The sequence below is a fragment of the Numenius arquata genome, chromosome 6 (genome assembly GCF_964106895.1).
Source record: "Numenius arquata chromosome 6, bNumArq3.hap1.1, whole genome shotgun sequence".
NCBI lineage: Eukaryota > Metazoa > Chordata > Aves > Charadriiformes > Scolopacidae > Numenius > Numenius arquata.
Window position 1 is genome coordinate 12,598,747 of NC_133581.1, and position 26,364 is coordinate 12,625,110.

Genomic DNA, 26,364 nt, shown 5'->3' on the forward strand with positions numbered 1-26,364 from the left:
CACCTGTGGAAATTTCGTCATCTTATTCGTACCATACATACTAAAATCTGTCTCCAATGATGTATGAGGACCCAAGAACAGGCATTTATTGAAAAGACTTTAAAGTATCTATTTTTGCACCTGAATATCAGATCAAATTCTTTCGTACCATAAAGATAAGTTTTTGTAGTTTTTTTCTAAGTTATGGTTATCAACATTATCTGATAGTTAAGTAGAAAAGGTCTACGTAATTTTTCAAACAGCTGCTTTTTGCCAAGCAATGTGCTCAGTGAGTTTTAAGTTAGTTTATTTATGGAACTATCATGAAGTAGCCACTCACTTCTTAAAGTTCTTAAAAATCCCTCAAACAAACAATAAAGATCAGAAAGCAGCAAATTTACAATCTTTTCCCCCTCCCATTTTTTGGAGGTAACCTACCTGATGATAAGCTTCCATTAAACGTTAATAAAACAAAGGTTACATAATTCACTATCCAGCAAGGACTAAGCGGGATAAAACCAGACACTAATGATGGTTTGTTTGGGATTAATGGTAAGCGTTGGATTAGTTGAGGGCTTCTTGGTATCTGCCTTTCCCATCTCTCAACAAGAACTCCAACTGCGAAAGACTAGTGCCACCTTTGGATGAAAATTAGTATTAGAGCTCTCAGTCAATCTGCTCTGTTCCCCAGACACTGTTTCTTGATTAGATATTTTGTCACACTTCCAGAAAGTTTAGTAAGATTTTATCAGAAAAGCCCTTTTTCCTTCTCTCTCACCTTCTTTTTCCTTTTGTCTCCCATTCAACTTCAATTTTTAAGCAAAGTGTATTTCTCAGTGCTCACATTACCTCATCTCTTTGGAGTTTATCCTTGGAAATATATCAGAAAGTCTCCCGTTAATAATCATGGCATTTAATTAAGGGCCATTTATAAGCTATTTCCACGAAATCATTAAGCATTTGATGGGGGTGGGAGGGATCAGTGAAACTTTTCACTTAAGTTCAGGTAAAGCTTTACTTGACTTTTTGAATTTTTTTTTTTTTTTTTATTGTATTTCATCCATTTCCAGATTATCCTTATTTTGTCTTGCTTCAGATAGTCAGAAATGTTAATATCTTCATCGCTCATCAGACCTGCAGCACCGAATCCATCTAACAAGGACAGAGGGCTTCATTTGGCACGATGGCATCCAAACGTCGTGTACCGCGTCTGGCTGGAATGGAGCTCGCTTTCCTCACAGCGGCATCGATCCCGAGAGATGGCAGGTGCACCTCCGCACCCTCTTCCCTTCACTTGCAAACTGTCTTTAGTTTGACCCAGGCATTTTCTTGCTTTTGTTCTTCCTGTTCTCTCCCCCACCCCACTCGGCGGGGGGGGGTGGTGGTGGGTGAGCGCTGTGGGGGTGCTTAACTGCTGGCCGGGGTCAACCCACCACCCCAGGATCTGGATTCTCTCTCCGACCCAGGCACACAGAAGCACGGAGTGCCCGATTTCTTAAGGCAAAATGGCATCACTGACAATCGAATCTACATTCATGGCTGGTATTAACAAAGAGTGGAGACTGTAAAGCTAAAATCCCAGAGAGGGGGCAAACGATACCGTTGCTAACTGGTGTTGGGTTTCCATCTCTGTGTGGGTTTTATAATTACACATAAGCTTCATTTGATTTCAAGGGCTCTGCTTTTATTTCTAATGGTAGCACTTTCCAGTTTTTATTGGGCGATCCCCCGGAGACCTTGCACTAGGAAAAAAGAAAAAAATTAAAATGTGATCAACCAAATGCTTCACTTCATATGTTCAGGCGTACTTCTACAGCAAAAGGAAACAGATGCCATTTAATCCACCACACACGCAGACGAGTGACAACTTGAGAAAGACAGTCTGGAGTGAGTCAAATCAAAAGAAGGGACTTTTCTTGATGATTTCCCAATGCAACCAATTAAGTCCTCTCCCTGCGCGCTGCCTGGCCTTGTTTTTCAATTTTTCATAATTTCTTTTTTTCCTAACAATTTCCCTTGCCCCCTTAGGGGTGAACGGACAAGTGTTTGCTTTCTGCTGAGGAAATGCTCTGACATCAATGCCCCTCTGTGGCCACCCTCGCTTTAAAGCCTCTAATTGCAAAGCTGAGGAAAGTTTGGCCAGCTGACTCTTTTCGCTCCCTACACGTATCTCCTACCACTTTAAGAGAAAATTCAGGCTCATCTGCAAAAGAATTGTTTCACGCATCAACACGTAACTGAAGTGATATCACTAACAGCACGTGAGCCATCACATAACAATTTATTGGGGAAAGGGCTCGTGTCCCCAGTTCAGTTCTTATGACTGTTCATCTCCTCGACGCGTTTGGCTGCAGCCAGGAGCTGCAGGGAGATGTCTGCTTTGTCACAGGCTCTCCCTTTGAACTTACTCATCAAACCTGATTTTAATTCCCTGCTGTGACAGGAGGAGTCAGGAACAACAGTTACACCCTAACCCTACTGTAACTCATCCATGTGTGTCCCCCGTGAACGACTCGCCACGTAATCACTGTAATGACTTCTGATAACTTGCTCCATCAGAATGAATATCTGGTTTTAAAGTCTCGTGTAAAGAAGAGCAAGCAAAGAAATTAAGAGATAAACCAGGCCACATGCTAAAAAATAAAATATGCTTGTATCCCATCACTATAATCTAATCATCTAATATTTTTTCTGTGACCATCATAAGCAGTTATATTTATGCTGCACTGTCAAATTGCTGATTTGTGAAGGCCATTTGCAAAGGTCACGATGCACGATTTAATGCACTTTCAAAATCCAGAGTTTCTCCACATGCCCTACAATAATCCCTGAGCGCCTCTCACTCACTCACCAGAGTCCAGGGCAGGTGAATATTAGGAGAGCGTAAGTCAGAAGATTCCTGGAACTCCTGACATGTTGGGAAGATTTAAAGAGTAGTTAGAAATCACATTTGTATAACAGTATCTCTTATCCACCTTTTAGTTATGTGAAAGCCAGTCAAGGAAGTAAAGTGTATGTGCAACTCTTCTACTAACTCTTGCCTCCCCCATTTCTATCCAAACAAATTTAGGACACATCCCAGAGGAACTTTGCAGCTGCAAGCACATCTGTACATTTAATAAAATGAATGAAAACTAAAGTAGATACAAACCACCACAACAAACAGAAATGCTCGGTCCAGGCCCTGTTTCCTGGCCCATCTGGCACTTAAAACCCCCTTTACCCTTCCACCAACCAAGGCCACGTATCCCAAGATAAAAATGAAGTTGAAGAGCTCCAGACTCTGAAAGCCAGATTAAACCGTTTGACATGTATTTCATCCCTGTTCTGCCAACAGCAGTCTTTGACATGAAATTGTGGGAAATCCTCTCATGATTTACTTTGAATTTGTTTATTTGTTCTAGATTTGGCATATTTCTCCCCCCCCCCCCCCCCGATTTCCATTTGTTCTAGCATATATACCACAACTGGGCTGCTATTGCTATGCAAGTTGTTTCATTCAGATTTCTTTTTATAGCTGCTTTTGTTTCAAAGGCTTGCATAACTTGCTAAGGAACTAATGCTTTAAAAAAATACATACTGAAAACAAATTAACATTATCTGCAGGAGGTTTCAAGTATCTGTGCAATGGGGAGTTAAAAAAGAAAAAAAATAATTACCCTTTTAAGTGGGATACCAGAAGTGAGGCTTTTTAAGTTACTCGAAGATTATAACGGAGGAGTTTGTTCAGACACAGAATGCAATTTCAAACACAAAAGTACCATTGGTTCTAACGATGTACTTTCCCCAAAAGAGAGTTTATTTTGGGCCCAGAGACACACATCCTGCTTTTCCAAAGAAGCTTCTTTATGACCACACTGAGCTGCACCATCAATGTCCCGCTTTCCAGCCTCAGACCACTGAGACCCAGCCCCTGCCCCGATCCCACCAGCACGAGCTGGGCGTCACGGTCCTGAACCGAGAAGATGAACGTGGTTACGGTTAGAAGAAGACATCACACCCAGACACGGCATACGGAGAAGCGAGTTGGGTTTGTACGACAAAGGATTGGTCTTCACTAACATTAACCACAATAATTTTTATTTCTGGCCAACTGTACAGTTGGTATCACAACTGCCTTTTTTATTTTATTTTTTTTAAATCAAAATGACTTGCACTTGCAGCCATTTATACTGGGATTTCTTTTCACACACAGGGAAAGCGCAGAAGAGGCGTCTGCACTGAAATTCTTTGGTTACTTTCATCAGACTGGAGTGAGATAACGTACTTTTCATCTTCGAACTGCAATCCCTTCTACCACATTCTCTAATGATGTGGCTGGTAGTAACTAGCACAGAGGATTCTGAAATGATTTACTGCTACAGCTACTGGATATGATGAAGAGAACTCAAAAAAAAAAAAATCTAGAACCTCCTTGATATTTTATCATGCAAGGCAGCAAAAGAAGCTTCCCCGTTATCATTAGGAATGCAATGTTCCGAAAAGACAGGGTTGGTTTTAACAGTTCTGCACATCAAATTTCACCAGAAGTCATGGAAAACAAGACATGTTTTTTCCTCAGTTATGTTTTTCTAGGAGTAAAAGACTTCATGGTTCAAACACTATATGACAGTCTTTATAACTTCTACAGATTCTGTGTCTAGATTATTGGGATGTTTATTCCACGAATTGCTCTAGTTTAATCAGACAGCAAGAACAAGTAGACAGACCACTTCCATCTGCCTAATAACCCATTTCTTGACTGAAGAATTCAAATCGAGAGCAGCTTTGCCCCATCCTGACATCCATACATCCCCGAAGAACAGTAGCTCCTCTCTCAATGAGCAGTCAATACCCCACAGTGTTACGAGAAAAATCCCAAGCTGTCTGAGCCACTGAGAGTCTACATCCTTACTTAGGCTTGATTTCAGAACTGCCACTTCCACAAGCTGAAAAGCCTAGAAAAGTGGAAATAACAAAGCATTGATGGTTGAGTAAAAGGGTTCACAGAAAAGACAAAAAAGCAGAGCTGCTGAGCCTCCCAAAGGAACCAGCAAGGTGTCTGAAAAAGCCAGAATGTATGGAATTGTAAAGTGGAGTAAGAAATTCAAGTATGCTGCTTTAACATAGTCTTCTCCCCTACTTAGTCCCCCTACTAAAAAAAAAAGAAAAAAGCATTTAAGATAACCGTCCATCCATTGTATCCACAAGTGAACAGAGACTCCTAAGGGGAAGAAATGCACAAGGAACCCAGGGGACCTGGTGCAGAAACCCAGCTGATTCCAAGGGAAGATCTCAGCTTCTAATGGTCTGCATCACACCCTCCAGTTTCCATAGGCAGGATGGGAACAGTAGGCTCCTATTCACCTTAGTGACGTTCCTGGTGTTAGTATGAAAGAGTCACTGCTCTTCTTCCCACACAACGTATCAGGTCAAAGAGTGGAAGATATTTACAGATCCAACGTAGAAAAGAGAAAAAGGTCCTGTGCTTGAGGAGCTAGTTATGCTAAAGCAGAGTATTATAAACATAAATCACAAATAGGGTGAAGCTGATGATCCAGAAAGTAATTCTTAGGCATATGCCACAGAAGTGTAATTAGACAACCAAGGGGAAATCTGCCCATCTTCCCCCACTTCCCTCTTTTCCTCCTTTTCTTCCCTGAAGCACACCATTTTGTCAGCATAGTTAGATATCCAATCAGACTAGCTATCAAAGGTGCCTTGCTAGCTAAATCTCAGTTGCTTGCATAGAGTCGTAACTAGTTACGGGCTCCAGGGCTACAAATTTGCTAGACAATATGAAAACGAGACCTTGGAGCCAAAGCCAAGCAGTTGACTTGACAATTTTCAAAATAATGTAAATAATCCTGTACTTCAGCAGTTTTCCTCAGTCACGCAGAAAAGCTCTGTGCAGTAAGAAGAGTGCTGCAATGCCCACAGGAGAGAGCTTTTACACTTTGTACACACATCAGTAAGCAGCAGACTTTCCAAGTGCGATACCCTGTTCGGAGACTTCCGCCCATCTGCCCTTTTAGAGCCACAATACACAGAAGATGCAGCAGAGCTGTTGCAATAAGAAATCAAATATACATTTAGGAAGTTACTATTGTTTTAAACACCATTTTAGAGAGCTTAAGGAATTAATTAAAAAAAAAAAGTCAATATCATAATGAAAAGTCATTGAATACCAGGAAGATTTTTCAATATTTAAGAGCCCAACTATAAAAACTCCCTTTAAATCTGGATTTCATAGAATTATATTGCATATGATTGAACTAATGAATTATTAAGCAGCAGAATGGTATGATCAATACAATGAAACAAGCAGCACAAGTCAGTATCATTTAATCCAACAAGTTACACAAAGCTGTGCATTCAAAACCTTACAGACCAATGCTTTGACCAGTGGATGGAGTGCTGCCTGTATCAGAAGCTTATGAATATACAAGAAATAAGAGTCTTGTAACTTCTTGCTGTTGGCATCAACATAACATCAGTGGATAAGGCAGAAGTTACCAAGAATACCCATGGTTTGCCTTCAGTGCTCTACTCATTTGTATTGTCAGTACCAAGCCTCAATCTAGCTTCTCTCTTCAAATTTAGATTTGTAACCCTGGTGCCCCTAACCCTGTCCTTAACCATAACCTAAACTATAAAGCAACTAAGCCAAACTACCCAGCACAGAACGTTTCATGAACCACTTACAGCCATCAAACTTAGACCTGCAGACCCTGCTCTGTGATCCGTGAGTAACTCTTAACTCTTTCTGTTGCTGGTCATAATCAGAACCTAAATCTTACCCTGGAGAAAAACGTACACCATTTTTTCCTTCTGACGTGACAGGCTGACACACACTGAAAGATCTGCCGGTGAAACTCTGCAAGCCCCTCCCAGATCTGAAACTCAGGGCAAATTCTACAGGGAACAGTTGACAAGACATCCATTACCCTCTCAAGCAAAGCAGAACAACATCTCCCTAGAAAACTCATCACAGTTTTAGTTATTTCTCCTTACCTTCCACGTTGTCTAAAGATCTTTCTTCACTCCATCCGTACCTTATTTCCAAGCCAAGAACACCCAGGCAGATCTCTCTCCCCAGTCTCAAGGAGATGGTTCATTTCTTTAGACAGCTCAACCCTACAGAAAAAGTATCCCCCGCCGTAGCTAGAAGGGTTATTTTAGAACAATTTCAAAATTGTGAGAGCACATGTTCTGACAAGCAAAGGAAAATTCCATTCAGAGACCAAAGAAATAACTGTATAATTTGTAAGCTATTTCTTTCTTACAAAACTATCTGTTCAACAGTCCCGCAAATGTAGAAGTAAAATTACCAGAAGTGTGAAGCACACAAGTTCCGTACTCTTAGGCATATAACTATTGACTTGTACATACAGCTCACACTCAGCAGTCTCTAGCTGGTTTTGAGATGACGCACACATGCATTAGAGATATAAGCTTCAATTTTGTATTAAAAATAAAAAAGTAAATTACCAGTTTCTGTACATCAGCCTAAAGGCACTCATTTTTATATATAAATAGCAATGAGGCTACTAGTTAAATGTTCCATCTTTCAAGAGCTTCCCTGAATACAAAGCTGATGACTTCCTTCACTAGATATTCCAATACCTCCATTACCAATGCAGAGTCTTTTTTTTTTTTTTTTTTTTTCAAGCTGGCACTTTACAGCAAGCTGCCAGCTATGACATAAAACATGAGCGCATGCGAGATCAAGACCATGCACCTTGACTGACCAAAGGCAATGCACAATATTGCAGAAAATAAAGTCATTAATGTATGATGGCATGAACGGCATGGCTTTATGGCTTTTTCATAATAATTAAGTTGTTAAAACAGTAAGAACAGGCTACACAGAATGATCAAACAGGTACAGTTTTGCAGGATGAGGCTGTCATGCAGGTATTTTACAGCTACTAAGTTTGGAAGGTATGGACTACATACATGATTTGTACTTTTTGCAGTTTAACGTTTTTCTTTTTGCCTCTCCATACAAGAATCAGAAGAATTTAACAGAAGTTAAAGTATCAACAGTTCCCTCCTACCAACCAACAGAGCAGTAGCCTATGAGCTACTCAAATCACATTTTTAAAAGTCAAGGATTAATGAAAACAACACCCAAAAGTAATTAAAATCCTATTCCACACAAGAAAAAGGTAGTATTTTGACAGTTCTGGAAAAGAAATCGAAACTATGAAAAGTCATTACTGAATTTCTATGATAAGCATGATATGAACTATTCAAGTCACCAATACACAGAAACACAAAAGCTGCGCTGGAGAACTGTTGCCATCGTCTCCAAGAGGAAGCAGATTAGGATCATGGTCTGCAATACCACAGAGTTTTTTGACTGCAACAGAAACTAAATTTAGACCCAGTTACATAAAAAATACTAATAGCCTTAACACTTTTAATCAGCCTAAGAGGTTTAGAGATACACAAATGATTTAAAGTCAGTTGACTAGTTTTATACTGCATTTGCAATATTGTGCATTAGTAAAATCAGGGAGATTATGAAAGAAATACTGAAGCATAATAAAATTACATAAAACATGAAAAGCAGGCTATACAGAGGGACTCCAAACTTTGATGCTAATAAAAATTTTACTGGAATACATCGAGAACATGACTTCTCTATAAATTCCTGCAGCACAGAGGAGCTAAACCTACCCTGGTAAACACAACCCAAGTGCCTGGTAGGTTCAGAATAAAAAGGTTAGACTCTTTATAAATGCCGTATTAACTCCTGTGATCCTACAAAGGGCAAAAAATAAAACGCTTACTATCTTCCTCCTGCCGCACACCACTGATCCTCGCTGTGGCTCACGCTGCAGCAGCACACAGCAATCTGGCAGGCTTTCAAATGCCATGTCTGGCACGGTGACGGGCAATATGCTCTGCCAGCTGTGCAACTCCTCCAGGAGCTGCAAAATGGCAAAAAGAATGAATTTCCTGATGACTTTTAAGGATAGTTCCCTATTGTGGCTCGCAGAGCACCTGCCCGGAATTTATGAAGTATTGATCATACCATGCTCAGGGTTTTCTCTCTGAAGCAGCTAAACAAGTTCCCTGAAAAAAACAGACGTCACAACAATATTGTCCTAATACAAATAACAACTTGGAAAAGCTACCACTGTTGCCCCAGGCATGTGGTAAAATCGTAAAATAGGTGGCAATGTTATCATATGTCCCATCCCCCACTTTTTGACATGTGATCTACACCATGAGAGAGGAAAAAAAACTAACACAACTAACTTTGAAGCAATTACTGTAATGTATACCTTAAGGCAAGTATTATCACCAATACCCGGCCAGTCACTTTTGAAGCCAATTGTTCTTCCTACAAAAATATAAAGATCTGGAGTGGAAGCAGTTGTTTCTCCAGATTAGATTAACTGCAATGGTTTTACATAAAACTACAAACTTTAAACAAACCCCAATCAAAGGCCAGGTTTCACCTTTGAAGCTATTAATCATTTTTTTCTTGGCAGGAACTCATTCTGGTGATGTAAGCTGGTTGGCTCCAGATAAGAGTTCTTGTTCTGATTTACAAGGCTGCAAAGCAGCCTAGAACGTGACTGTGCTCTGTGTCACAACGTTACGGTTTAGAACTGGTGATACAACTACACCAGACTCCGTGCAGACAAGGCAACTGAGTGAAGGGAGCGACAGCCCTAAGAAGGTTATCCATGAAACCATGAGCTTGAGATACTGATCACTCCAAGTGTTGTCGCTTAATGACTGCATTGCTAAGGGTTCATTCTTCAGAACTGACACCTACATATTCCTATAAACTGATTAGCCACAAACAAAGGAAAAAAAAATATTCTATCTAAAATAATTCTTTTATACATTGGAGATGGAATAGTTACTTAGCTGCAAAAGTTCTGATATTGTTACTTGATATTAAATATTACGCTTTATTTTCTGCATCTTAAATACCAGCAAGGAAACCATCACCACTACACGATGAACTCTTTCCATTGCCTTCCCTACATAATTTTCCAAAGTCAACTACCAAAACTGCTATCAACCTTGGGCTGACTCAGACAGAAAGTTTGTGGTCTGGGTTTTGTCCTTTTTAACTGAAATTATCATCATTGTGAACTTCTTTAGAACCACTTCTCAAAAATATCTTTTAGAGAAGTCCTTAGCGCTTCAGAAAAACTGCACAGAAAATGAGAAATATTTAAGAAAAGCCTACACAACTGAAATCAGGTATTTGCTCATTATCAAGATTTGTGAATACCAGATTGCAGTTACAAACTATACTTTTTGGCAGATGCTTAGCTCATTATCATTGGGCTCCTGGGCCACAGATCCAGCTCACATCACCCAAGAGGATTACGCAACAACACACAGGTTATTACTGCTTAAAGCTCATGTACCAAACTTGCTTCTTCATAGCGTTCTGAGTTTCTACGGATCCTTCTTTTCCAGGAGAACAGCTACGTGGCTTATTGGAAGTTCTACTCAAAAATACCTGTCTTCCAATCAGAAAGAGTCTGAGAGAAGATAAGACTTAAGACTGAAGTATTTTTAAAAATAAATTTCAACAGACAATTTTAAAGATTTTAATCTAGTTTAACTACCCCATTCTGAAGTACCATCGGTTCCTTAGACAGTTTTCAGATCAAGACCTAAAATTCTGTTTACTGGACACATTTTTTCATCAGGTTTGACTGCGAGATCATCTTCCCCAGCACCACCTCTTTAAAACTACGAAAACATCTCTAAAAGCCATGAAACAGAATATTGTGCAGTGTTCAAATCCTTACAGTAAGATTTCTTTTGCCAAAGTCTCCAAAAATTTTAGTAGTTTGTTTTTGCCAGGGAATACACTCCCCCTTACCAGACTGAAATATGAATACGTCACGCATTATCAAAGAAATCTTGATTCTGCACAATGTGTTTTAGGATACAACCATCTATAACAATTATTTAGACTGGGGGGGTTGAGGTGTTGCTCGTTTATTCCAAATTAATAGTGTTTGACCGCAATTAAGAGCTAGTACAGACAGAGAATGCCTGCCTTCCCAAGCAAGTTTCACCAGCAAATAGATCTCAAATGTTCTCATGAGACTGTTACTCTGAGTGAATGCACGACATACTGCCTTTCCATTAGCAGCGTATTTTGAGAAGTGGATATGGTTAAGTCTAAATATTGTTCAGGGAAGGAAAAGAAGAAAGATTTTCAGCTTCACCTCACCTCCAGTACCTACTGTCAAAGTAAAAAAATGAGACTGTCACCCACACAAAGTTATTTAACTTCAGGGTAAAGCTGTGTTTAGACAATGGGAACAGCTTAATTATTTCTAAAATTATTTTTTTATTATTACAGAGTTCTGCTTCTACATTCCCTTAGTCTTTTGAAATATGTCATCATATTCTACTACACAGGCACAGGAAGAAGAGAATACAAAAGGTAGGATTTACAAATACTGTAGCCTTTGGGTGTGTGGGAAGGCAAGTTTCTCCCCTTCCTGTGTCTCCATGCTCCCCTGGCTCTTCTTAGCTGAGGCATCTGACTTATCCAAGACCCTTGGAAGGAAGTATTTCTAAATGGTCAATAAGTACCAAAACTAGGTCTGACTTGAAGTTAATATTCTTGCCCTCAAGAGCAATACAGCAAAGATTAAGAAGTGGTACTCCTTATCAAATGTTTACTGCTAATGAAGAAAATGCCAAAGTCAGAACATACAGCTCACAGTCAGAGGTAGCATTGACATTTTGTGGAGGAAAGGAGAAATGAATCTTTCATTTTAGAAACAAACAAGAATGAGATGAGTAACTTGGAAAATTATACAAAGAAGTTCAATTATTGTTTAAAGCGAATCACAGTTAAGCAAAAAGAAAAACAAAACAAAACAACAAACCAATAATAATCTATCAGAGAACTGATAGCAGACTAGGCAAAATTCATGGGAATTTGCTGCAGTTCCACACCGGTTACCAGTAATGAACGCACAGCGGAGGAGCGCACCCACCCCACAGCACAGCCGGTGGTACATCTGCTACAGAGGGAGGTCCTGCATCCCCCTTCAGCCTCTCACCACCAGAGCTGCCCACAAACCCAGTCCTCCCCAGTCCCAGCACTCAGATGACTACTGTTGCCTTGCCCTTCTGCTTTCTAGGTCTGATTTCAAGCCACACTCATGCTGAACAGAGTAAAAAAGAATAATTAGCCTTTTTGCTCATACTTGAGTCTTTTCCTTAGTGATGGCACCATTCAGGGTTCTCCTCTTTACCAGAACACACAGGAACTTCGTGGCTGACACTAAACTTTTGTCACTTAGCTGAATTTGAATCAATAGGGAAAAAAAAAAACAAACAAGAATAGAAAAAAGAAAAAAACAGAAAGATTTATGACCATGCTGTCTTGTCTTTATCCCTTTCTTAAAAACAGCACTATTTTTAGTTTGATTTCCTACAGGTTTTTTTCTTTATTAGTATATTCCACGCAGGCATGTGTGATCTCTGCCCACCCTAGGCCCTCCACTTAAAAGTTCTAAGGCCAATATGATTATGTACAAAGTAACTCACTTTATAAAAGTTCATTAGTATCAGCAACAATAGTAATACAATACTATTCACCAACAAGCATCTGCTATCATGTAGATTTACACTGCATTCCTACAAAACAGCTACAAAAACAGAGCATTTCTATGAAGTTCTCACCATCAATATAATGGAAAATAAACATTTTTCTACAGTTTAGAAGAAAAAAAATATATAGCATTGAGCCATTCAGTCATTCCTAGCAAAGATTTTCTTTGTATAACAAAATACATTTTCACTCAGCATTAAATTTTCCTTTTTTTTTTACATTTTTAGTACATAGTTCTAGCAGGTGTTTTGTTTGTTTTTTTTTTTTTTTTATTTTGGGGTTTTTATTTTGGGGCTTTTTTTAACATGCTCTTCAGTTTGAAGTTACTATTTTAAACAGAATAAAGAGTCTGTAGAACAGATAGAAAACTATTTGTCAAGAATGAATTGCAAAGTAAATTATCTTTCCATGGATAGCCCACAGGGCTATTTTTTGCCACTTTTGAAAAAGGTTTTATTTAAACATACACGGAGAGAGCACATATTACATTGCCATTGTAGGTAGAAACAAGCAAGCAACCCTCCACTGCCAAAGCTGCTGATTCACATGTGGAAAGGGGAAAAAAAAAGGATGAAATAAACTCTCAAGAGGACATTTGTTTGCATAAGTTAATTTCTGAGAAATTAAGGCGCCCAAAACTCTGCTCACCTTCACCTAAAAAGTAAGGTTAATTCCTAGCATCAGCAGCTACAGAAAGTCCCACTGTCAACTAGAATGAAAAACAGCACAAAACATGCCACTGGAATGAAACGTGGCACAAAAGCATTAAATACATCACATGAACTCAAATTTCAAGATAAAGGATCTTCCTGAATGTGGCTCATGGCACTCTGAACGAACAGCAACGCGTGGATAAAGGCTTTAGACTTTGAAAGTATTAAAATCAGAACTCAAGAGAAGATTTTATAGTTTGCATAATTTTGCAAAAGCTAGAAGTTACAAATTCTGTAAGTTTGTACCGAAGTTACTCTGAAGCACACAATTACTGGATTTTAAACTGCCTGACAATATTATCCAGCCTCCTTAGAGTACCTTTCCAAAGAAATTTTTTGATCCTGCAGATTAATACTTATATAGAACATGAAATGCTGTTCTGGAACAAATCAGTAAGATGGATCAGATACAACATTAAGATGCAGCAAGATTAACACTGGGGGAAAGTTTAGATAGTCTAGCTTTAAGTGGGCTATTAAAAACATACTTTAACTAACCTCCATTATTTAAAAAAAAAAAAAAAAAAAAAAAAAAGACAGACCCAAGACTGTCCCCTAAATTCTAAATTGAAGTTATTTAAAAAAAAAAAACAAACCCCAACAAAACACCAAAACAACAAACCACCACACAAAACCCAAAAAGAACAAAACCAAAATAAACCCACAGTTCCCTATCGAATCTTACTGCTATTTTAGAACTATTTAGAATTACTTACGTTATTTTAGAACAGAAGAATGACTTTTATATATTTTGTACTCTTTGGCAGGGAATCTATGAAACCAAAAGATGTCCTGACAAACTGAACCTTTCCTGAGAAGGGTTCATAAACACAAACATAATATGTGATGTGGGAGACAACAAGTAGTAACAGTTTGAAAGTCAACAACATGGAATGTACCAACAGATTCATGAAGAAAGACAGTAGCAGTTATTTACATGTTCAGGGTAGTGAATTGTTATTTATGCATTAGGCTTCCCCTGTATAAATTAGAAAACTACAAAAAGTCAGAATTGGGAGAATTCCCCATTGTCTTTAAAAGTTCAAGTAAAAACACCTTTGCAGCATTTTCCTTAGACAATAGCGTATTGCTCATACAAAAGGTCTCTTATCCTATAGAAGTCTTGACAGAGGCAGCCTTCCAATCCAATGCGCCCCGTTTCAGTCTGAAACAAAAGACATGTTTCAATTTATTATCTTTGCACTAATTAGAAACTTAACTTTCCTTTGGAGTATTATTTACCAAAGCGTTTAAGACACAGAACACCTACCCTGCGAACAGCCACCAGATTGTTGCACACAAGCACTCCTCCTACAAATTCAGCTTGTATACCTTCTCGCAAGAGAACTTGCTTGAAGTCAGACAGTCTCGGCTCATTCATAAACACAGACTGATGTCCAAGAACCTTTAAACAACACACACAATTTTAATACTTGTGCTACTTGGTAACTTGCGATTTTTCCAAAGATCTCATCACCATTGTGTTGGCAACAACGTGGCCTGAACTGCAGGACTATAAATGAGAAGATTGGTTCTATTTCTGTTCACCTGCAGCAAGACATTTCCAGGACAGGAAGACCTTAGAAGTTATCTGACAAGTAAAGGAAAAGTTTCCTTCTTGGCTCACATATTGAAGACAAATGGAAAGCTGCCATTGAAGATCCCTCTTCCAAGCCACGTTATGCCAGGGACAGAGCTGCAGTAACCTGTACTGCTGACCAGTACAGACTTCTGTGACAGTTGTCATGAATCTGAACAGACTTTGGAGTTGTCTCCACGCTTATCTAGCACCTAGAACAGACTACACTTAGGATTATACAACAGTATCTTAAAAAGCAATTCTACGATTAGAAGGCACTGTAATCATTCAATGGAAAGATAAAATAATATCTACTCACATGCAAAGTATTTTAATTTAAGAGTAAAGATAAATTTATAGAAAAGATTAATTTAATAAACTCTCAAATCACTACTACAGAAACTGAGGGATGAATTTCAAAGATTTGTATCTCAAGTATATATAGGGTAGTATCTTCCATAGCATCAATGAAGCATAATAAAATCCAAGACTGACTAAACGCCAACTAATTTCCAAATCTGCAAGTACTAACTACAAATATGAAACATGCTAATTAAAAATCTTATCTTCATGAATAAATGGCACTGTATGCTAGGCACCATTAGTGGATGCAAGATATCATCCTTGCTGAAAAGCATAAAATCTGAACAAAGAACAGTACCAGGTGTAAAGAGAAAACCAAGCATGAAAATCCAGTTTCAGTTAGGCTTTCATTTGAGTAAGATCATAGTATCAACCTCTAAGCACTAGAAAAACACAAATGAATACAGAGCTCTTCAAAAAAAGAAGTCCCAGGTGAGCATAATTTCTGTACCTCATGAGGTGGCAGAGGTTCCAAAGTGGGAATGATCTCGCTCTCCTCACACATCTCCTTGTCATCGTCACCAAAGAGGCTTTTCATGGCCTTCTGTTGTGCAATGACACTAGAGTCTGAAGAAGGCATATCCACTTGCATCTCTAAGTCTTCGTCTTCCCTCAGCTCTCCCTCTTCCAAAATAACTCCAGTATCCACTTTGGAAACCCGCATGTCCAGAACGCCATCTATCCAAGCCAGCTCAGCATCCTTGGCTTTACAGAACTGAAGGGAGCTGACAAGAGAATCTTTTAACCTGACCTGGGTTCCACAAAAATAAAAGTACTATTAGTTTGATGAGAGAGGGTCTGTCTTCAAGCTTTAAAATTAGCAGTTTACCTTTCACTGTCTCTCCACATAGGTTTGATTTTGGGGAGAGAAAGGAGGGAATTGGCATCACCAAGGCAAGACGCTCTATACTTTCAAAGCATAATTTCTATAACCCTCACGTCACCACTCAACTTAAAAGGCAGTGGAGATCAATACCTTTTTTGTCTTGGTTAAAATGAAAAAAGAACCTATACAACTGAAAGCTTGAGTGGAACTTACAGCAAGCACAATCAATTCCTTTTAAAACATCAGAAACCGTTTTTGTGGCCAAGGAGTTCCTTGGTTGGCCTTAGTAACTTCACGGAAAGTTTCTCTAGATACATTTAGGCTACTGAACAGAAGTTTGAAATTTCAACCCTTTGAAACAATTATAATTAATATTTTATTTTAAAAAGGGATGTTGTAAATACCAGATTTTAAAGTGACCAAAGTAAAGTGGCTAACGAGCCACCTGCAGCACCATCCACTCAACAGACACTGGGATTCTAATGCCCTGCTCAGATCTATTATTTTCTAATTCACTATCTCCAGTGCACTTCATCTTTTCAGAAGGCTTCAAACAGAAAAACAAACTAAAGCTATGCAGATGATTAAATTTCCCCTTTATATAAAAAAGTTGAAATTAAATATGAAGCAATTACAATTTTATTCAGTTAAATATTTTGTGAAAAATTGCAATCGTGTAATTTCTGACACACTAGCAATCCTCAAAGCTTACACAAAAAAAAAAAGACCAACAAAAAACCCAACAACCAACAAACCAGACACAGAAAACACCACTGTTTTAAGACTGTCAGAACTGGATATCTCTGAATAACTGGAACTTTCCACTTCCTACAGGGTAACAGATTTTCCTCTGGAAAGAAGCAGAAGTATCTTTTTCACAATTCTATTGATGTTTTTCTATTGACTTTAAAAGGACAGAAGGAATAAAAGACTAATGCCTGAACTGCACGTGTGAGACTTTCCTCTAAATAACTTCAAAAGCTGAATCAGGACCATACACAATTTTCACACACTTCACACAAGTTATCCAAGTTTTTTATTTAGAGCTTAACCATGAAAATGAAATGCAATATATTAACATAATGCACACATCAGCATAGCCTCACTTTCCAAGAATTAACTCATATTAACTTTTTTGGGGGAGGTCTTGCTTATTTATTTTTACGTTAACTTGCTCCTATCTTTTTACACATTCATTCTTAGGTACTATTTAGGTACGAAGGATTTTTTTTTCCTCTTTGCTCTTTAAGGCTGCCCTTCAGATTCCAAAAAGAATCCTGAATTGCAAGTAGTGTACAGTGGAACTCTAAATATAGGCATTATAAATCTATTAAGATCTGAGTAAAGCAAAGTGATGTTCCCATGGACAGGAACCTTGCCTTTTGCACTAGAGGTAAAAATGCATTGATCTCACATTTCAGTTTTTAAACAAAACTAACAAATTCCAGCACCTTACCTGGTAAATGTGAGTTTCACTGGTTGCATCTACAGTTTCATGCAGTTTCGGCACGTAAACTTTAATATCTTTTCCACCAAAAGCTCTGCAACATTCTGCAAGGTCCTGACTGGCCTCAGGTGGTCCATGGACAATGATCAGTTGTCTCGGTTTCATTTGGTTAATAATTTTTTTAATTGAGTCCCCATCTGAGCGTCCTTCATAGTCAATGTACGTAACTCTGGCTCTAGTTTGAAATAAACCCAAAGAATACATTTTTTTTAGTTTAAAAGATTAAACCTTTGACTGCTCCAAAATATTTCATTTAAAAATGGAATATATTTTGAAATTATTCTACATCGGCAAAAGCTGTCAGCGCAAGGTATACTGTGGATCAGTAAAATACAGAATTATCAAATATCAGCATGTATGTGTACTGAACACTTTAAATTCCCCAAATTCACTTACATGGTTATCCAAAACATGACATAAGCACATTTGGATAAGCTCTTTTAACAAAATATGTAGACATTTGAGTATCTATGCTAACATACTATTGTACTGTTTGTTCTTTCTCTTTCACTTGTATTCATTAGACAGGGAACAAACTGCAAATTTCTTAAGAGTGGAGAACCATAAGACTCTGCACCATGCTCCCAGAAAGACTAATAAAAAACTAACTTAGATAGTTTGGGGGGGTGGGGAGGAAACCAAAAGCAAGCCCTTTCCCACTTTCTTAATTCCAAGCTAGCCTTTTACCCAGTTTGCACCATACCCATGCCTCTATTCCAGTAGAACTGACAAGAACTACAAAGCCACTCACTTAATTTCCATGGATTCTGCTGCAGAAATACATTTGGTAGGAACATCTGACAAATCCTGGTCCATAGGCTCTTCTCCATTTGTCAAACCAGATTCTAATTTGCTTTTTTCTTCTTCTGTTGCTTGAAGTTCTGGAACTAGGAAATCCTCAGGTCTAAAGAACGAAAGGCATTTTGCTTTTAATAGTCTTAGAGTAAAACCAAAGCACTATATAATATATATAAATAAACCTATATATATGTATATGCCAAACAATGCTGACTATTTCTACTGATTCCTTATTGACAACAATTGTATTAAACTTGCCTTCAATATTTCCATATTTGAACAGAGCACATTTGGAAAATATCACCTTCCTATCTTAAAAAAGAACTTCGATATCTTGGGAAATACTAGCAAATTGAGGTTTTTCTAGCAACTATTCTTTACGCAAATAGGACAACTATTGCTAGATTTTTCTAAGACGAACGATATTCTTTCCCCTCGTTATAAATTTATCAAAATTATGCGTAATTTAAAGGAGAAAAAAAGTCATGTTAAAAAAAATTAAATCTTTGATCTCGTAAGATAAAAGCCAAAAAAAAATAAAAAGCCTGGAGTGTAACACATCCTAAGAGGTGTGAACACAAGCCAAGGACCAGCACTCTGCAGCTTCAATCCTATCACAAGCTTCCTGTAAGACTTAGCACAAACTGTCCTAAGCAGTTGGAAGAGTATATAGCAGTGCTGCAAAAGAGACAAAACAATGATTTTTACTACTTCTGTTTTTGAATTATTTCATAGCTACTACATGTTAGTATGCATTACCACCACATACTTGATAATCTCGCCATATTCATCCCATTTAATTCTTTCTTCAGGAGCTGGAAACATTGGATAAGATTTCTTTGCCTGTTTGAAGAAGCTTCCTTTCCGACTACCTTCACCTTTCATCATCAAATCGTGTTTGGTCTTATGTACAGTTGGCTGATCAATATCCTCTTCAGCATCGCTCTCATCACTGGAATCGATATCTGCCCTGAAATGACATTAAAAAAAAAAAAACCTAGCACTTTTTTTTTTCCTTCTGGTTTAATATTACATAAACACACTGACTGAAAAATAACAGTTGACACAATCATAACCAAGGACAAGGCCAGTTTATGTGTCTGAGAAAAAGCTCACAGTCAAGTGGCAGATGAAACAGGTCTATTATAACAACAGACTAAAGACAACCACCCCTGATTCCTCAGTGCCCTCAGACAAGTCTATCAAAACCATGATTTTCATTTTTCCCCTTAAATGGTTGAAGCAGCAGAATGATCACAGAGAAATCTCAACTCTGACCATAACAGCAGAACAGCCAATATACTTACTCTTTAGATTGTTCCAGCTTCTTAGCTGCTTCTTTCTTTAGTTTCTCCTTTTCTAGGTATTCTTCAAGTTCTTTTCCTTCCAACTTGACACGTTTTCTCAACTGCAGATAGAATTAAAATTAATATTACTGTGAGCAGCTGACATGATTTTAATACTTTTCCTATATGCTGCTGCTAAGAATATTTGTATTTAAATACCAAGGGCAAGTACAACAGAAAAGCATTTCTAAAAGTATTAAAATCAATTAGCTTTACAAAAATTTCTTAAAACATCTTCAGGAAATATTTCTCCAATAAGTGAACGCAAATACTCTGAGATGAGCAGTGTTTGTTTCATTTCTGTGTCACTAACATCAAACCAGAAGAACCAGGGAAAGTCATACTAGCAGGCAAAACAACAGTAACTTTTGTGTTCTTGTTTTCTGAAAATGAAATTAGAGTATAGGTCACTTTACAACAAAAACACAAAGGAAAGCATTACTTAAAGACAAATATTTAAAATCAACTTCATGCTCATCTCTGTAGAGTATCAATTTTGCCACACCACCAAAAAAGCGTTTTGCATTTCCTGACACCTATTTTTATGTAAGTTTATCCACAATTGGTTAAACATGCAACATACTGATTTCAGATTTCCCTTCTCCACTAGCAGCGTTTTCGGTAGTTCAAAAAAGCAAATTAAGTTCACTTTTGTTCATATCCCCCCAGATGGCCCACAACAAAAAAACTGAGACATACAGACAACTCTTACCTCAATATCTATAACTTTTTCAGAAGGATTATCAATCAGGAACCGTGCTAATGTTCCAGGTGTAGTGCGGTAAGTTAAAATTATAGAGTTTTTGGAATCCTGGCACCATTGAATGAAAAGATCTCTAGAAAACCCACACTCTAAGTCTGGTTGACTGGCAAGAACAACTTTTGGACTAGACACTCGAGCCAGATCAGACAGACTATGACATAAGGAGAGATGGCGGAACTGAAAAGGATTGTTTCTCTTGTCTTCAAAGCACCTCATCAACTTGTCACTCATCCATTCAACCTAAAATAAGTATTAAGAAAAAGTTACCTAAAAGAACACAAGTTCTACAATAATGAACAAACCTGATAGGAAGTACAGAATGCAATATGCAAGTGATTACACCAATGCTTCTCAGCAAGTGTAGAAATATCGCTGAATGTAAACAACGCAGAAACAAGTACTTTAAGCCCTCTTTTTTAACAACTATAAACTACGCTAACAAGTCTTGTGATAAAAACAGAAACAAGTATCAAGAAACACACCCATAGCCATGACTGGACTCTGTGTCACATAATCAAAGGATCTGAGACAAACTTGAGCTACAGAATAAGGACAACAACCAGTATTTAGCCATTCTTTACTGTTAAAGATAAACAAAATGCTTTTGCATGCACGTTCCATGACTCTTCATAATTGCATTTAAAAATCGAAACAAACCTGTGATTTAGAGAACTCCACTACATTGTAGCTGACGTTATTCAAAAGCGCTAGAGAGTAGACTCCTAATCCTGCATCTTTCGTTCTCCAGATCTGATCAAGAAGTTGAGCAAGCTCCAGAACTCTGCCTGCTGTATCCACGGCTATTAATACGTTTCCATCACCTCGTAACGTCTCCAAAACATTAGCTAAGAAGAATTAAAAACAAAACAAAAACCTACTCAAACTTTGAACCAAAATTTGAATGCTAGTGGCTTGGGTTTTCTTGTTTGTTATATCACACTAGCAATCATAATGAAAAGCAAACTGAACACAGAAATGAATTAAATGTCAATATACTTGCCCCATCCCTGGAGGTGTTCAAGGCCAGGCTGGATGGGGCTTTGAGCAACCTGGTCTAGTGGGAGATGTCCCTGCCCATGGCAGGGGGTTGGAACTGGATGATCTTTAAGGTCCCTTTCCAATCTAAACCATTCTATGATTCTACAATTCCGAAGAGATCCAAAACCACATTTCCACCAAAATTAAAGCGAGCTAGAGTTTTCTTGGTAGCTCTGAAGATCTCACTGTCTTGATACTACTTTTTGTCTTTTTATTAAAAACACAAAACCAAAACAACAGCAAAATGGAGTTTAAAAAAGAATGTGCTGAGGAAGGACATTTAAAAATCCCTTAAGAAGAGATTAATTGATACTGGGTAAAATACACTGTTTTCAAATACAGTTCAGTGTTCTCAGGAAAATGTTTAACCCACGGGGTCAGTATCATCAGAAGAGTAATTAAATTTTTTTTAAATTTTAATGAAGGTTCTTAGTTTGGATGGTGATGAATTCCTCACAGAAAAACAATTTGCAGCAGCTAATAAATCACATTACTGCTGTTTTCAAGCCCAAACAGAATACATACTCAGCAGCTGTTCATCCCTTTGCTTCCTCCTGGGTTGTACATAAGTAGCATTAAATGAATCTGTAATAAGCAATGAAGGCCTGCTCAACATTTCCAAGGAACATCCATTCAGATGGCTGTGGAAAAAAAGGCAAAATCTCACTTTTTTGCATTTCTATTTTATAAAGAAAATCTAAAACAGCTAGCTTCCAAACATCTGCACGTACAGAAATCAAACTAATTAGTAGCTGAATGTTTCCTGTTTCACTTATAAATAAATAAAACTGAATAAAATGAAGAAACCCAGCACTAACACTTGTTTCAAATTGATTAATCTGAATGCAAGTGAAGTTTGTGGTCATCTCGTATCACACGCTAAATGACGCACACCTAACACTATATCTAAGAAATATACATTGCTATGTTAAACTTACATCTCCCTCTTGTGGTTGAAATCAACTGCATAAACAATTTCTTCCTCTCCATCCTTGACAATCTTCCAAATTGTGCCTCCTATCATGTGGCCAGCTGGCAATGGTGTGATTGACAAACCATGTCCTTTGCCTACAAAAGTTTTCAGTATTTTAGGTATGTGCTAAAATCTGTTATTCTGAATAAAACACAGTAATTTTAAACAACTGAACGTCAAAATTATTACTAGGAAAAACGTCAAATGAAGTATGAAAAATCAGTAACAAATCTGTCCTTACCATCTAACCAGTAACTTCCAAAATTTTTTGCAATTCACTTCTATTTTGCCTCCGGAAAAAGAAACTAAAGTGAAGACCACTTCTTTCCTCCACCTCCCATCGGTTCTCAAAGGCACTGCAGAGCCTCTGTAACAGCTTCAGCAATAACTAAAACATGCATTATTTTCTTAGATGCATCCATCAAGTCTTTTTGAATCACTTCCATTAAATATGAAAAAAGTAGTGTTTTTTCAAAAATTTCTAAGATGCAAAAGTTGGCAGCGTAGACATAGCCTTACTAAAACTATCTTGAAAAGGGGTCAGCAGCTTTTGAAGGATAGCATCTCATTTCTGTTTTCCAAATTAGAGGGCAAGTGTTTTGGCAAGCAGCATTTAGAAACTGGTAGATGCTGCATCTCAGAAACAAGCTGCTGATGGTCAGCTTGTACGCGTCTTTGTTTAAGAATAGGGTCTCCCCCTCATTCTAATCTTTAAATTCAACAAGACTGAAAAGCTGCCGATTCTCCAGATGCCAGAGTTCCTAGCAATAAACTGCACTGGGTACCATTCAGAGGCAGTGAAGATCTCAGTAAATCATCCATGAGATGGAATTTAATCACTGCAACCTATTCATTTGCTAGAAAGCTTTCCTTTGTGTTACTGGTTACTGAAGAGTTCCAAGGTATCCACCACCAGGCATGAGAAAATGGTTTTGAGAGACATAAGCAAATTCTAAGAAAAGTTACAAAAAACATGAAAGAGAAAGAAATATCTAAATGTGCTCTGGCATGACCTCCTCCTCATTAAGTGGAAATTCTACCCACTTCCACATACATTTACTGAGGCAAATGTTCAGCTGATACAGACTGACTCCGAGCTACTGAATTCAGCCCTGCAAAATATACATTTCAAAACTTACTCCCCTTAAAAAAAAAAAAGTTACTTTAACTCACGATGACTCCGTTGCCTTTCACTAAAAGTCATTTATTGAAACTTTGGTGACAACTTTACCTTTCAAGTTCACAATCTGAGAAAACTTCAGCTGCTGTATCTTATCAAAGGCTGCATCTACATCATCCAATGTAAAGAGAGTGAAATCTTCAGTATTATGGCGGGACTGAAACAAATAAGAAGTACAGAGCATTCAAGAACCTGAGCAGTCTACCATATCAAAGACGCTGCATATGAAAATATCAACTTAAATATACCTGGTAGAGATCATACATAAACATCTGTCCCATTTTATATACAGGAATAGTTGCATAAATGGCACAATTCAACCCCATTTTTCCAACTGCATATGGAAGAGCACCAAGGTGTAGAGGGTCAGGATGAGACAGAAGAACAGCATCAACCTGGTGTACATGTCTACAAAAAGAGGGACAACAGAAGGTGGTGAAAGGAGTTCTGTGTATGGTGTTAAGCATTCCCTGTTATGGCTATTTTGAGAATACATACACAATCTGAATGTCAAACAAGAAAACTTAAATCCTTCTAGGTTTAGAACAAAGTTTTTACACACACTTCTAAATGTTTAAGCACTTAAAAATGCAAAAAAAATTATTTCAAGATCTGGAAGACATAAGTTTTCTATCAAATTCTTTATTAGAAAGACCTTAATATATACTTGGACACCAGAAAGTACATTAACTGAGGGGCCAAAAATACTATCAGTGCAGACATGCTACAAATTGTTTATACATCGAAAAAACCTACAACAGACTACAACTTTTCTTATGAGAAAGACCAAGTAACAGGACCAAAACCAGAACAATCCTTAAATTGGTAAGGATCAAATCAAAATACATTTCTTTAAAAACAGAAAAGGTCAAGTATGTCATTTAAGAAAAGTGGCAGATAAATTTTGGGGGTTTTATTCATTTTAAAAATGGAAGATTTTTTTTCTTGCAACGTGTTGCACAAAGTAAGAACACAGACTAAAAACTTACTATCCGCCATAACTGAACCACTTAAGGGCATAAAAAACATACAACAACCGAAAATACAAGTTGGGCTGAAAGCTTTTTGTTCCCTCACAAAGTAACTGGGGCACATACATTCTTCTTGACGGCTGTTACTAAAGAGGACTTTATCTAATTGCTTCTCAAATAAGACACTCAAAAAATTTTATAAATTAAGTCCACAATAATCCTCAGTTAAAAGACTTCAAACATTACAAGTCTGTCAATGTTGGAAAAGTGAACCTACAAAAGCAGCACCACAAACCTTAGCTTCTTTCAGGAATTTCTATGTTTCAGTCCTAACCTTGTAATCAATGCCTGCATCAGCAAAGCTCCTTGCTGTGAACCTGCAGAAGTTCAGGATTAAAGTCTAGGCAGGTTTGTTTCTTTGCAGGACAGGGACAACTAATGCATGCTCTTTTCCAGACTGACAAATCTATTCAGCTTGAAACAAGAGGCAAGAGTTGAACTACTTTGTATTCAGCCTCCATACACTAACGATTCTTTCATTTAAAACTTAGTTAACCATTCTAAAATAGTTTAGAGCCAAGGTCAGTCTCCCATAAACTCTGTTCTCTGTCATGTTTATGAAAAAACAAAACATCCAAGCCAAAATAAACACAGAAGAGTTTGAGAATTACACTTAATAGATGTAACTCATTAGACTCACAAGAAAACACCCAGGTTATTACTGGAAATGTTTCAGCAACATAATTCCCTTCATATAAAACATACTTTAAACAATAACAACAGAAAGAATAATTTTGGATTTAACATCACCATACGTAAGTCATTGCATGGTATTTTGAAAACTTTCATAAAAGGACAAGACTATTAAAAAAAAAAAAGGCGCATGAACTGAACTACTTACTTCCTTAGGGAATCAATAATATCCATAGAAAAGTTTTCATCCCAGCCACAGTCCAAAAGAAAACGAAATTCATCTACTTGCAAGAGATAGCAAAGGGCAGACTCCTCCTGCACGCCTGAAAGCGTAGTCAACTTGATAATCGATGTCATTTTCCTCTCCAAGCGTTTTATCTCCAAAAGAACTAATCTGGATGAGAGAATAAAATGTTTCATTGACTAATGCAAAGGAAATGCCTATTTATTTTGATCTAACTTCATACCTTTCTGAGAATATGCAGGGTAACGGTTGTGAACGCTGTTCAATACAGCTACTGGGTATCAATGAAGTCTCCGATATTAATTTTTGATCGATGTAGGTCTTTTCTTTTTGGAAAGAGCCTTTCTTTTTACAGTAAAGTAAAGGGGATCACGCGGAGCTGCGCAGTTAACAGCAGCCCCCGGGGCCAGACGGCGACACCCGGACATGGCGGACCCAGGGCCGCCCCTCAGGCCCGGCGGCTGCCCCGGGGCGGAAGGGGCCCAGCACCGGGCGGGCCGGGGCTCCGCAGGGATCGCCCGGCCAGGCCCCGCCGCCGAGACAGCGGTTGGCCCTGATGGGATGCACCTCGCCGGCCGGTCCCGGCCCCTTCCACTCCTTAGAGGAAGAGGAGGAAGGGAAGGGGGGAGCTTGGCTCGGCGGGCCCGGAACCCCCCCCGCCGCGCTGCCCCCCGAGCCGCTACCTCCGCCGCTGCCTGCCTCAGGGCCTGCCTCAGGGCCGGCGGGGAGCGCAGCCACCACCTCCACCCGGCGCGGCACCCTCCGCCATCTTGGAGGAGGCGGGGAGAAG

General features: G+C 38.3%; 1 protein-coding gene across 1 annotated transcript; it reads right to left on the minus strand.

Annotated features, from left to right (window-relative positions):
- Positions 1-1,036: 1,036 nt before the first annotated feature.
- Positions 1,037-25,750, minus strand: CPSF2 (cleavage and polyadenylation specific factor 2). The gene is made up of 15 exons (XM_074148798.1): positions 25,539-25,750; positions 23,915-24,074; positions 23,718-23,823; positions 22,452-22,581; positions 22,039-22,154; positions 21,133-21,320; positions 20,425-20,715; positions 19,674-19,774; positions 19,136-19,336; positions 18,320-18,472; positions 17,518-17,743; positions 15,687-15,986; positions 14,564-14,698; positions 14,350-14,458; positions 1,037-1,721 (listed from the first exon to the last, which is right to left on the minus strand). The coding sequence occupies exons 1-14, from the start codon at positions 25,748-25,750 to the stop codon at positions 14,366-14,368; spliced, it is 2,412 nt and encodes an 803-aa protein (XP_074004899.1). The 3' UTR covers positions 1,037-1,721; positions 14,350-14,365.
- Between the last annotated feature and the right edge of the window lie 614 nt (positions 25,751-26,364).

Excerpts from the sequence above, each read along its gene's own strand:
- CPSF2 (XM_074148798.1), bottom strand. The coding sequence starts at position 25,750 with ATGAAACATTTTATTCTCTCATCCAGATTAGTTCTTTTGGAGATAAAA. Across the intron at positions 15,987-17,517 it reads GTGAAACTCACATTTACCAG|GTCAGGTTAAAAGATTCTCT; the intron begins GTAAGGTGCTGG and ends TGTGGAACCCAG. Across the intron at positions 14,459-14,563 it reads ATCTGGTGGCTGTTCGCAGG|ACTGAAACGGGGCGCATTGG; the intron begins GTAGGTGTTCTG and ends CTTTTGTTTCAG.